General features: G+C 42.9%; 1 protein-coding gene across 2 annotated transcripts in view; it reads left to right on the forward strand.

Annotated features, from left to right (window-relative positions):
- gphnb (gephyrin b) overlaps window positions 1–12,731 on the forward strand; it is a 100,099-nt gene that overhangs the window by 78,151 nt on the left and 9,217 nt on the right. For both annotated transcript variants that reach the window (XM_030047652.1, XM_030047653.1), the window contains exons 9-12: window positions 2,668–2,710; window positions 5,633–5,770; window positions 10,291–10,383; window positions 12,371–12,426. In XM_030047652.1, coding sequence (XP_029903512.1) covers window positions 2,668–2,710; window positions 5,633–5,770; window positions 10,291–10,383; window positions 12,371–12,426 — 330 coding nt within the window. The remainder of the gene's footprint in view (window positions 1–2,667; window positions 2,711–5,632; window positions 5,771–10,290; window positions 10,384–12,370; window positions 12,427–12,731) is intronic.

The raw sequence follows: 12,731 nt of genomic DNA on the forward strand, positions 1-12,731 counted from the left end.
TGTTTTCGTTCTTCTTCCTGTTTTCCCTCCTTTCTGCCATGTCTTGGCTCTGTAGTTTAGTGAAGTCTGTCCGATCCGTGCTTCCTGTTTTTATTTTTGTTTTCTTCTCTTTTTTCCGGGCTGTGGGACCACGTCATGCTGATCCTCATCCTTCCACCCTCCTCTCTGTCTATCTGTCTTTTTCTGTCTCTCCCTCTCTCTCTCCACCCCCACCTCTCCCTCTCGATTCCTTCAGCCATCCCATCCCACCCGACCCCACTCCCATCTCCCACTCTCTCACCTTGGCTGTTTGGTGCCCAGTGGTGTCGCAGTAGTTATGATGGCAGTGAGGGAGGGGAGGAGAGAGAAGAGGTGGGTGGGTAGAGAGACCTTCACCATGGGTGTTTTGGTTCTCCATACACCACACACTGCCCCCACCCACTATATTCGATACAGTTGACCTCAGGTTGCAGGGGTCATTGAGATGCAGCAGTGGTGACAAAGGAAAGGAGGACTGCCAGAGAGCCAATCAGAGCTCAGAGAGAGGGAACGGCATTTTAGGGCAGACAGAGAGTCACAAATGGGCAACCAGGACGACTGACAGACAACCAGGCAGATAGATAGGTCTGTGCAGGGAGACAGACAGGCAAGCAAGCAGCCAGACAATGGACAGACAAATACCCAAAACTGATAAAGAGGCAGACAGATAGAGACAGATACTATAGATAGACCAGGGGGCAAGATAAAGTGACTGACAATTAGGCCAATTGATGCACTGACCTTTTCAAAATGAACAGACTTGTCAGTTTACATAGCTGCCCTGAATTTCTACAAGGACTGCAGAATTTTTGGTCCAGGATTGATTCTGGCGAAAACACTTTCCCTACACCCAGTTTATCCAGCCGGGCCTTGTGGCCATATGTGGGTGTAACCGTATGAGGAATGCCAATAGTCAATTGCTGTTCCCCACTTGTATACCCTTAGTGAGTACATTGCAGGCTACAATTCCCCTTCAATTATCCAGTTGTTCCTTAAGGCTGGGCTTCCCAAAAGCATATTCCGGCATCGTTACGATGCTTTTTAAAAGTGCTGTGTGTAGCATCTTAACGTCAATAAATCATTAGACCACTGAAGTGATTCAGAGCTTCCAGGTTCCAAAACCTTGCCAGAAAAGGTACAAAATCACAGCTTCAAGCTAAGTCGGAAGCCGATTGCTTTGCTTCATATTTATGGATTTAGCGTGGATTATTTGTCGATGTGGTATGGAACATTGTGTGCAACTTTTAAGCTGCAATTTAAAAAAAAAACAAAAAATAAATTATCTAGCATTATCTAGCCTTGCATTAAAGTTGAACTTAAAGTTAGCACCTCAGAACGTGTTTCCGCTCCTAGCAAATATATATGTAAAAATACTTAAAGATGACAACACATGTAATCTGTCCACCCTGTGGTCTGTCACAGTTTAACATATGTAAAGGACAAAGCTGTTGGCAAATGAGAACCAGAAACCTAAATCCGGACGTTCCCTGGAAGCTCCAACCACCTCGGGGGTCTATACCACATTTGGAGGGAAATGTGCTGTATTGGTTTTTCAGCACAAAACAAGAAGAGGGTGCTAAAGCATCACAGTGCCAGGTAGTAAAAGGAGTGAAAGGCCGAAGGAAAAAATTGCTTATTCGTAAAAATTACAACATGTTTAACGACACCAGGGAATTGGAGGCAGAGAATGAAGCTACATCCTCTTTGTGACCAGAAGGAAGAGGGTGTATGAGAAATGTGGTCTTAAGTTTTGACACTATTAGTGCCACTTGTGTGAGACAGAAGCCACCACTCGTCTCGACCACTGACCCAACTATTGACCGTGTTTACGTCAAGGTGTCAGTCAATTTGTTGATAATACACTGATGTTTAAAAATGCAACATGTAGCACCTTAAAGCTGGTCTTTGCTCCATTCAAGCACAGTGGAGCAAAGACAGCATTAGTCTCAAGATGTGTTTGGGAAACCCAGCCCTGATCTGACCTACTCTGCTCTCCTCCCCACGTTGCCATAGATTACAATTAGCTAAGCCCTAGTGCAGCTACCACGCAGCATCAGCGATTTCCAGAGAAATCTGATTGTCTTGCACCACATCTGAACAGCCACTATCTATACTCTACACTACATTTCCACTACATTTGATGTTATACCTTAGCATAGTTAATACATCTGTTACTACCTTGTGATATGATATTACTGTCACTCTGTATGTCGTTGCCTTTGTCCGTATATTGCTATAAGTCCTTTAACCTAATAGTAGCGTAACAAGTCAATGTATTTATTTATGTGAATATCATCTGTGACACGATGATCTAGTGTACAGTACGTGACTATAATGGTAATGTACAGTCGGAGATGCAGCCATCTCCCAACATCAGGACAAAGTGCACAGTGTAGTGTGACACGGCTCTTGCCAATGCTTCTGACTGTTGTGGAAACAGCTTCTCATCTCTCAAGCATGTCAAAAGAGCAGCACGTTTATCTCAAATTACCACCACCTCTCCTCTCTCTCTCTCTCTCTTTTCTCTCTCTCTCTCTCTCTCTCTCTCCCTCGCTCTCTCTATCTCTATCTCTCTGTGTCACTGTCTCTCTTTCCTCCCTGTCTTTCTCTCTCTCTCTCTGTTTGCCCAACTACTCTCTCCATCTTTAGGTGCAGTCACGATGCAGCAGCAAAGAAAATATCCTAAGATCAAGTGAGTACTAAGTTACTTCAATCAAAGCACTCTCAGTATTGTGTGTGCATGTGTGTGTGTGTGTGTGTGTGTGTGTGTGTGTGCAACCATGTCTGTATGTGACAAATTATGCTCTCCAGCACACATGAATAGGTCTTAAATGTGCATGAGATGCGAGAATGCATGCATGGTTTGTATGTAAGTGTGTGTGTGTGTGTGTGTGTGTGTGTGTGTGTGTGTGTGCGTGTGTGTGCGTGTGTGTGTGTGTGTGTGTGTGTGTGTGTGTGTGTGTGTGTGTGTGTGTGTGTGTGCGTGTGTGTGTGTGTGTGTGTGTGTGAGGCTGCGTGTGGCTGTGCATGTTTGCATGTCTGTATATGTGATGTTCTGCCAGAGGTTGTTAAGCCTCATGTTAAGCATCAGAATATGCTGTGGAAGCGTAAGTGTATGTTTAAAGGAGAGAAATTGGGTCAAGGGAAATCAAAGCACAGCGCCTATTCTTTGCTGTGAGGCAGAGAGGGAGCAAGAGAGCGGGAGAGAGAGAGAGAAAGAAAGAGAGGGAGAGGGAGAGAGAGAGAGAGCAGATTACACATTAGTTACACCTTGCTTTGTTCCTTTTACCTTTGGAATTATTAGAGAGGTATTATTAGACTAACATGGCCGCTATCGAGCACTGCCATCATCCAGCTGGGTTCAACATTTTCTGCAAACAAACAGGGCTATTTCAGTCCACATAATGTTGATTTTTTTGGGCATTAAGGCAATTTGCAACTGGTTCCTTTGGGCTAAGTGTTGCCAGTCCCTCCTTCTGCTTTTTGCATAAGACATGTCTTTATACATACATAAGTAAGAATAATGTTCATCTCCAAGTACCATGTACTAGCAATGTACAGGAATTTGTCTAGATGACATTAGTGTGGAGGGATATTGAGTTTCATATGTATATTCATGAGTATATATGTTTAGCATTCATGCATGCTGTCACGCTAAGAGTTGAGTTTGACCCTTTCTGCAGACTGACAGGACCTAATCCGGCAGGCCCAATGGCCTCAATTAACAGGTTGGGCTGAATTTCTCGCTAAATAATCCAGGTTTCAGGTGGAGTCTTGAGCCTGAAGACATTTCTTAAAATACCGTTGTTGCGCCCAGAGACAGTTGAATGATTCAGTCTTCTGCCTCTGGAAACACATGTATGCCCGACTAACCTGGGATTGAGTCCCAGCAGAGCTTTCCCTCTTCCATCTCTGCTCCTTTGTCTCTCTTTCTACTTTCTTACTATCTAAATAAAGACTAAAAATGCTAAAAATGGGTGAGTGGACTGCCCAGTCTCCCAGAAACAAAAAGACACTGTTTTAGGCATCGGAAATTAGAGACTTTAATCAGGTTTGTGTTCTGCACTCCTCCTGACTCAAAGTCTTTCATTTCAGGTTGAGTCAGGCTCAACTTTTGCACTGCGTGTCAAGGACTACCTAAGAATACACGCTGTCCCCATTTCATGACATGACACTTTGTAACAACGCATGATGTAATGAAGCCACATTTTGTAATAATTTTCCAAAATGTAATAACTTTTTCTTTCATTTTGTAATAACACCCACATTTTGTAATAACTTGCTATATTTTGTAATAAAAACTTTGGATGCAAAACATAGTAAATTCAAAATGTAATGAATAAAACTGAGGTATTATAAACACTTCCCTCACTTTCTGTTACCTTTCTCAGCCCCTGTTGTGCCGGTGTGGGCGTGTCTTGGCCTGGGGTGGGCGTGTCTCAGAAGTGTCTGTATAGGAGTCTGCAAGTTGCAGTTGGATTTTCTTAAAAAAGTGACAAAACAGCCTGAAGGGAGTGTGACACACTTACATTTTTTAGTAAAACTGCAATTTACTGAACTGTAGTGTAATTTCATTCAAGTAAATAATAAGGTGTGGCGCTTGATGTAAAGGAAGACAGCAGTTGTGGAATGTTTTTAAATAATGCACTGAATTATTACATTACTATTTGTCAAAATTTTTAAAAAGCGCAACTTTTCATTCAAGGTCTTATTTACAAAATGGGGTTAAGTTATTACAAAATTTGGTGAAAACTTGGGCGAAAAACCAGCTGAGGAGTTGGCACTTAATTGTGGTATGAAACTGTTTTTTCAAAGGTTTTGAATCATCATGAGAGGCCCTTCATCATAGTCATAACTGTGCACAAAAAAAATATTAGGATGAAAGGTCCAATAGTATGCAAGATTACCTGCACACAGAAAAAAACAGTGTTTTCCCTGCCATTATGAGACTTTTTTTTTTTTTTTTTTTTTTTTTTGGCACCTAAGTTGACTGAATGAGAAATACAGGGAAAATGATTTTCATATGCAACATTCAAGCTAGAAAATCTGCCTGAGAAAAACATTTTGCAAGTCAGTCTGTGAATGCGCAGCCCCCTAGGTGGACCCTCACATGAATGTGACCAAGTCAAATATGAACTCATAAAGAAAAGGTTTGCCATGCAGCCATTTTAGTTACAGCCTGCTGGCTCTGCCTTCGCTAATGTTCCAGAAAACTCTGGTTTCAGAAGAGAGAGAGAGAGAGAGAGAGAGAGAGAGCAGCGGTGGTTGAGTGAGCTACAGAGTGAATAAAGAGAGGGAGCTGCAGTAATGAGAACAAATGTTAATTTAGGTTTCGAATCACCACAACAATGACAGGTCCTTGATGACACAGTCATAACTGTGCACACACAAAAAAAAATAGGCCTAAAATTAGTAGTATGCGAGATTAGCTGTGGACACACACACACGCACACACAAACACACACATGACCAAATGCACTATCTCCTCCAGGTTGTCAGCCTGGCATAGATAACTTACATTTTGGAGGGTTTTTACAGATTGCAGCATTATTACATAATGTGTTGTTACATGCCTGTTTCATGACAGTGTATGTGATGTTGGCTGACTTTCCAGGTCACAGTGCGGTGGACATCACCAAGGTGGCCCGAAGGCACCGCATGTCCCCCTTCCCCCTCACCTCCATGGACAAGGCCTTCATCACTGTGCTAGAGATGACTGCCGTCCTGGGCACTGAGATCATCAACTACAGAGGTGAGAAGACGTGACATTTGTGTTGCTCTCAGATTTCATAATCTTATTAAAATCCACCAAAACATTCCAGTCAAGTTCCTGGGTTTTCCTGGGTTCTTGTGTTTCTACCGCAAATACACAGATAACATGGAGGTTTCTAGTCATTCTGTGTGTGACTGACAACAGCAGAACAGTGACGTTAACATGAAATATGTTTAAGATGTTGCTATGTTCAAGATTATTTACCACTGGGCTGAGGTGATGTTGTATTTGGTTTTGGAGACGAGATGCAGCGAGGTCAAAAATAAGATTGAGGGTGCTAGAAAAGCAAGAGCTGAAAAGAGACTGACTTTTTAGCAAGTGACTTTTTAACACGCAGTCACAAAATAGAGACTTTTTCTCTCAATTACTAGCCAAACAATCTCTGAAGAGATCTATGTTTTAATAAATTGTGTTTGTGGTCTCTCACTCCTTTTCTTAAAATGCTGGCGGTGATACTTTTCTGCTGCTTGCATCATACGTTTAACAGACTAGGTATGTTCAGCACTAAAACTCAACCCCGACAGTTCCTGGGAGCTCAGACAGTACAACCTCAATTGCAGGGACCATTTTAAAGGTTAGGAACTGAATCTCCGGGGCAAAAATTGGGACTGGTTACTCCGAAGCAAACAGGAGTAAGGGTTCCTCAAAAGAGTGTGTGTTCTGGAGACAGGTCTTGCGGTGTAAAGGGGGTAATAGAGTGGAGGACTGCCAAGGCAAAAGCAATACTGGGCTGCTGTAATACTTTGCGGATGTAGCAGACCACATTCGCACCCAACTAAATGTCTGTAAGTCATAGATCTTGCCCCTTGCCATCTTGGATTTACCTTCCCCATTACATCTGCTGACATCAGCTCCCAAGGATGCTGGGATGTAGAGGTGTCGCACTTTCCAGACTGAAGTAGCAACATGTGCACATTAAGTCCACATGACAGGGTTTAAACACTCTCTCTTGACGACTGGACACCTTACTGAATCAGCAGCTTCTGTCCACAGGCCATGATGTCAGTCACACACAATCACACACACACACACACACACACACACACACACACACACACACACACACACACACACACACACACAATTGCACTTGCCTACAAGGGCCTTTGCGTATTGACAGGGAGCACAAACAGCCCCCAGTGGGCGCGTGCAGAACAAGCAGACACATTTCCCTTACGATGTGTGCCTTTCTTGAACCACCATGAGCCATGTGTGTGTGTGTGTGTAAATGACCTAAAACCCACACATCAACACATGTCAGTCTGCGGTGAAATGCCTTCTGACACACGTTTATTCCTTTTGAAAGCACTTTGTGACTGTGTTTTCAGAAGTACTAAACAAGTAAAGATTTTTTTTTTTGTATCATTTGTAGCACGTGCTTACTAACAAATGTTCATGCATAGCCAATACGTACTTTCTATCTCTGCTCAGGCCACTGTTTGTCTCCCACACCTCAGCTGACTTTATCATAGTCCACAGTCTAGAGGTATCACAGTTTCCATTAATATTATATTGACATTATTGTTTTGTGTACCAGCTGACAGATAACATTCATTCATTTGTAGAAGAATCACTGTTCAATAACACCACAACAATACAACAGTTATGTACATATTATGTGATATGTAATGCAATAGCCCATTTTGTAGGTATTATTCTGTATTTAACAGAATATGTTTTGAATATGTTTAATGAAACTATGGACCCCAGGACGACTAGCTGCACGCCACAGCATCGGCCAAAGGGGATCTGTAATAAACAAATTAACAAACTAGAAAAAACATACAATTGTGTTTAACTGTGTATATGCAATTCTCAAGATATATAATTTCCACTACACATAGTTGACCAAATTAAACTTTTGTTACTTCTATTTTGTATTCTATTCATGCTTTTAATTGAAGGTAATACTTTTTCTTTAATAAATTAGAAAAATATATACAGTTATGTGCATGTGGTTTAGTTAGGGATTATGTCCACAACATGTTGTCATTTTTGTCATGTTACATGAATCCTTTTCAAAGTTATACACCTTTTGTGACAGGCCTTTTGTGCATTTCAGCTCTTCCATGCCACATGACCAAGGTTTCCACAAAATTTGCCATTTTATGTGAATCCATACAGAGGCTGTTGTGATCAGTGACGCCCACCATCATGCCCCCTTTTGACCAATCAGCATGAAAAGTTTATCTGTTCTTTCTTGGTACATGATTAAGATAATAAACAATAGTCCGAATACCTCAACTGAAAAGAATGCAAATCATTTTTTATTTTATTAGTGACACATTTTTTAGTTTTGCCTGTCAGCTTTAGTTTTTGTTATAATTGGCTTTACCGAAACATGTTTTTTTCATGCCTCTTTGTAGTCACACAGGGGTTTGTCACTGCTGTTGCAGTGTGGTAGTGGGTTTAGCTGGAAGGCCTGAGGGTACTAGTCAGCCCGCCGGCAGTGGGTCATCAGCACCAGAGGATGGTGACACAGAGCCAGACTCAGGACCAGAGGGCACAACACACACTCCTAATGCGTCTCTGAAGCAGGCTGGGGGGCGTTACGCCCCGCGGCGCACATGAGTTCTAGATCAATGATGGTAGAAGGAGCACTCTCTTTTTTCCCTGTTGTAAAGCCATGTTTCATGTTGTTGGAGGGGAGAGTGATTTTACAGGATTTGCTGGAGCACAGCTGGGAGGAGAACGGGGGGGTAAGGAAGACAGGAAGAGGGGATTTGAGAGATGAAATATTTAGACAGAGAACAGCTGGAGCAGCAGCTCCCCTGCTGGTAGGGAGGGGTGTGTGTGTGTGTGTGTGTGTGCGTGTGTGTGTGTGTGTGTGTGTTCATGTGTGTTCAAGTGCATTCATTTGTTTTCATCTGTGCTTGTGTGTGTGTGTGTGTGTGTGTGTCATTGTTGATGTGCAATTGCTTGCACAGTTTGCTGATGGGTGTGTGCATGTGCATTCGTGCATGCACTTCTGCATATCGTGAACCTGGATTTGTAAGGTTCCATCTGACTTAATTTTTATGAAAAATTAAATTATCCACATATTTATGAAAGTTGAGTGTTAATATGTGTGTGCTGTATTTTGAAGAACCTTTTGAGGTTAATGAGTGATAAAATAGGAAGTTCCTTACACTTTTACCAGCTGGGATGTCATATCTTATTAAATGCTAAATATCTCACAACTGCACGGCACCGTAGATAGAACAAAGATAATTCCAAACTCACAATATGTGTGCTCACATGCAGTAATGTTTGTGTGTGTGTGAGTGAGCGAGTGTGTTTACACATCAGTGCATACAGATGTGCTTTATGTAGGTGTGTGGGTGCATGTGTGTTTTATAGTCGTCTTAATTTTCAGATAATTTCAAAAGCAGATTATTCAGAGGGGTGATGTCGCTATGCTTGCTCGTTGCTTTAATGACCGTTATGTAACCCTTTTAAGACATGGATGTATGTGATGTTTTGCAAAGCAGCCGAACCGACACACACTTCGCTTCTGCAACAAGGCATCACCTCCGTTCTATTTTTATTCACAAGCACAAGTCAGCCTCTGCACATGGCTTTAACAAGCTGTTTAAATGGCAGCCTGGGAGGAGCAGGGGTTGAAAAAAAAAAACATACCGGAATACCTCTTGATAGAAAAAAAAAAAAGCTACAAGGATTGGACATAAGAATCTGTGTCTTCCTCTAAGATTATTTACTGTAGCTCACTATGACTGGCATCTAGCAAGTTGATTCAGCTTCTGTTTATGTGTGTGGGTGTTTGTGTGTGTGAACATGCATGCATTTCCTCCTGCTCTTCCACTCATTCATATCAAAGCTCAGATCTTCATATTAACACCCACATAGTAACGGCATAAAGACTCACAGAAAAGCTATATATAGCAACACAGCAGCTTAATGTATTTTAGTGCTGGGATTTTTCTCCTCCACCCACTCTCTGTCTCCCTTTTCTTTCCTCCCTTCCTTCCATCACTCTCTCTGTGCTATTGTCTCTGTTCAGCTTCTTCTGCAGAGTCTCTGTTCTGTCCTGGCAATGTTTTCTGAGTGGGTTTTTTTTTTTTTTGGTCTGGGTTCTGGAAGTGGTCAAGAAATTTGGGTAGAGACACTCATGGTGGCTGAAATAGAAATGGAAAGGCAAAATGCATGTGTATGTTTGCATGTGTGTGCGTGTGCGTGCGTGTGCGGTCAGGTGGTGAGTCATGCAGAGAGATCCTGATGCGAGGTGTCACACTCTGTCTCTCTAACACACACACACAGACACACACACACACACACACACATACAGACCTCCGGCACATATGTCTCTCTGTATCTTCATCTGAATCAGATGCACTGTCTCTCTCACCCGCTATGCCTCTGTCTCTGTCTCTCTCTCTCTCTCTCTCTCTCTCTCTCTCTCTCTCTCTCCAACTGTCTCTCTCTCTCTCCCTGTGCCATCCTGCTTCTCTTTAATGCCCATATTGTCTCCCCCCCCCTCACCTCCTCCCCCTTCTCCATAGATGGAATGGGTCGAGTCCTGGCTCAGGACGTTTATGCCAAAGACAACCTGCCACCCTTCCCTGCCTCTGTCAAGGATGGTTACGCTGTGAGAGGTAAGTACCGCAGATTACAGCAAATGGTGTGCAATATGTTTGTCTCTCGCTTTCTCTCCAGCTCTCAGCGTCTCGCTCTCAGTTGAACTCCGTAATTTCACTGGCATGGCTTTATCAGCAAGAATATTGCCAAAGCAGCATACGAAAAATGCAAAATGTAGATGTTCAAGGCCAGCAAACAACAGTTTACAAATTCAAACCATATGGAGATGTTAAATTATTTGGTTTGGAAACATGTCCTCTGTAAAGGTACATAATCATCAGTGCCTATAATAATGGAAAACAGGTCTTTTAATACAATTACTATATAGGATAATTACTTTGTCATGATACAGACACTTTTTCCAAAGCAAACACATTTCATAGTGAATATACCATAAATGTAACGTAATTTTTTTTTTAATTCGTCATTCATTCATACTTTGCTGCAGTGTTGTGGGAGTTGCTGAATTCCTGTACATTTTTAGTGTACAGGAATTCAACAAGTCTTCAATTATAATGAGTAGCACTTTTTTATCCTGTCTGTTTTCTGTCTCTCTCTGTCTCTCTGGGGCTTTGGTATGCTGGGGCAGTGACGAAGTGCCTCAACACCTACTTGAGGGCTTCTTTCACTAGGGTAACCTGGGAGAGGAGTGAGGCTCTGCTGTGTGGGACTTAAAGGGGGTCTCCTTCAAAGCAGCCTCTTACCTTGGTTCAGAGAGATGGGTTTCTGGGAATTGGGAAGGGTTAGTTCATGCAACTAGAGGTGAGGCTGGTGAAGTAGAAATGGTTGCTCTCTTAGCTCTCATATTGTACAGGGGGCAAAGGTGCTAATCGTCAGCAGCTCAATGGCTTGGCCCCTGTAGCGCTGCCTGGACATACCAGAGAGGCTGCTTAGTGCGCTCTACTAATGGCATCACCTGAAAGTGGGGGAGGGCAAGAGGAAGGGATGCTAATGATTTTGTCTTCTCTGAGCTTGGGGCAATTTGTGCAGGCAGAACATGAAACCATGTCTTTAGCATTTGTTAAGGTCAGGACTCTTGGGGTCAAGAGTGACACTAGAAAGTATCAGTGGCAGGAGGTGCAACCCTAACCTGACAGTTTGCGTTCATTTGTCATCTGTCTAAACCCAACCCAAACCCAAGATCACACACATAAATGAAAAAGAAACCAAAGAAAAGCAGCTTAGATAACAACAGCCTGCGGCCCCCAGTGTGTATGTGCAGTTATATAATGTCAAAAATAAAACACATAGCCTAAACCTGATATAGAATTAGTCAAAAATGCACTGGGCCTGACCCAAACCCAACATCTTCATTAGAAAATGACCACCCGGCCTGAATCCTCAGACAGGATCAGGTCTTATCGGGCTCGGTTTGGGTCGCACACCTCTAAGGAAGATTACTACAGTGTCCCTTATGGGCTGCTGCCTCCTCAGAGGTTTGGGGGACCAGCAGTCGTGGCAGTGCATGACGGGCCCTGGTGACAAACCGCTTCCTGACACCAGCTCAATCTGGGAGTAGGAGATGGATGGCCTTCCTCTGGGGAATTGAAAACTATGCTCTGTGTTGTTTTTGCAACGTCAGCGGGTTCCATGTGTTTTGAACTTGTGGAGTGTCCCGTGTGTGAGGCTTGAGGGAGACTTTCTGAGTGGGGAACTTTGTTCTGGGACGTGAGTTTCTGTCAGTTCTTGGTAAATTGTGTAAGGTGATTTTAGCTATGCTCTCCATTTTGGATATGTTTCATTAAAGAATATCAAAAATAAAAGTCTCTCTCATTCTTTCATTCTCTCTCTCTCTCTCTCTCTCTCTGTCTCTGTCTCGCTCTCTTCCTCCCTCTGCCTGTTGTTCATTCTGAAGCCAGAGCCCACTACCCACTGAAACAAATGACTCAGCTAAATGACACGCTCCTACACACACACACACACACACACACACACACACACACACACACACACAGATTCAGATGCACACATGTGTAATGCTGTTAAATCTTTCTTTTATTTCAGCGGCTGATGGCCCAGGCGACCGCTTCATCATTGGAGAGTCCCAAGCTGGAGAGCAGGTTCGCCCCCACATAGACACACTATTAAACACATATACACAAACACACACACACACACACACTCAAATACATCACACATGCATCCAAAGTGACTCATACACGCACGTACAGTCACTCTCACCCAAACACCCACACACCATGTATATGAAAATAAACGACTTCAAATTTGTCCTTCATCTCACGCCCAGACCAAGTGTAATTGCACACCAATGTGTTTCTTTTGCAAGTGATGAAACACCCTTCGCCCAAAGCATGGCTAGAAAGTCAGAACGCTGCCAAACTGTAAAACAGATTAGGCCTTTGAG

The sequence above is a fragment of the Myripristis murdjan genome, chromosome 24, assembly GCF_902150065.1.
Source record: "Myripristis murdjan chromosome 24, fMyrMur1.1, whole genome shotgun sequence".
Lineage (NCBI taxonomy): Eukaryota > Metazoa > Chordata > Actinopteri > Holocentriformes > Holocentridae > Myripristis > Myripristis murdjan.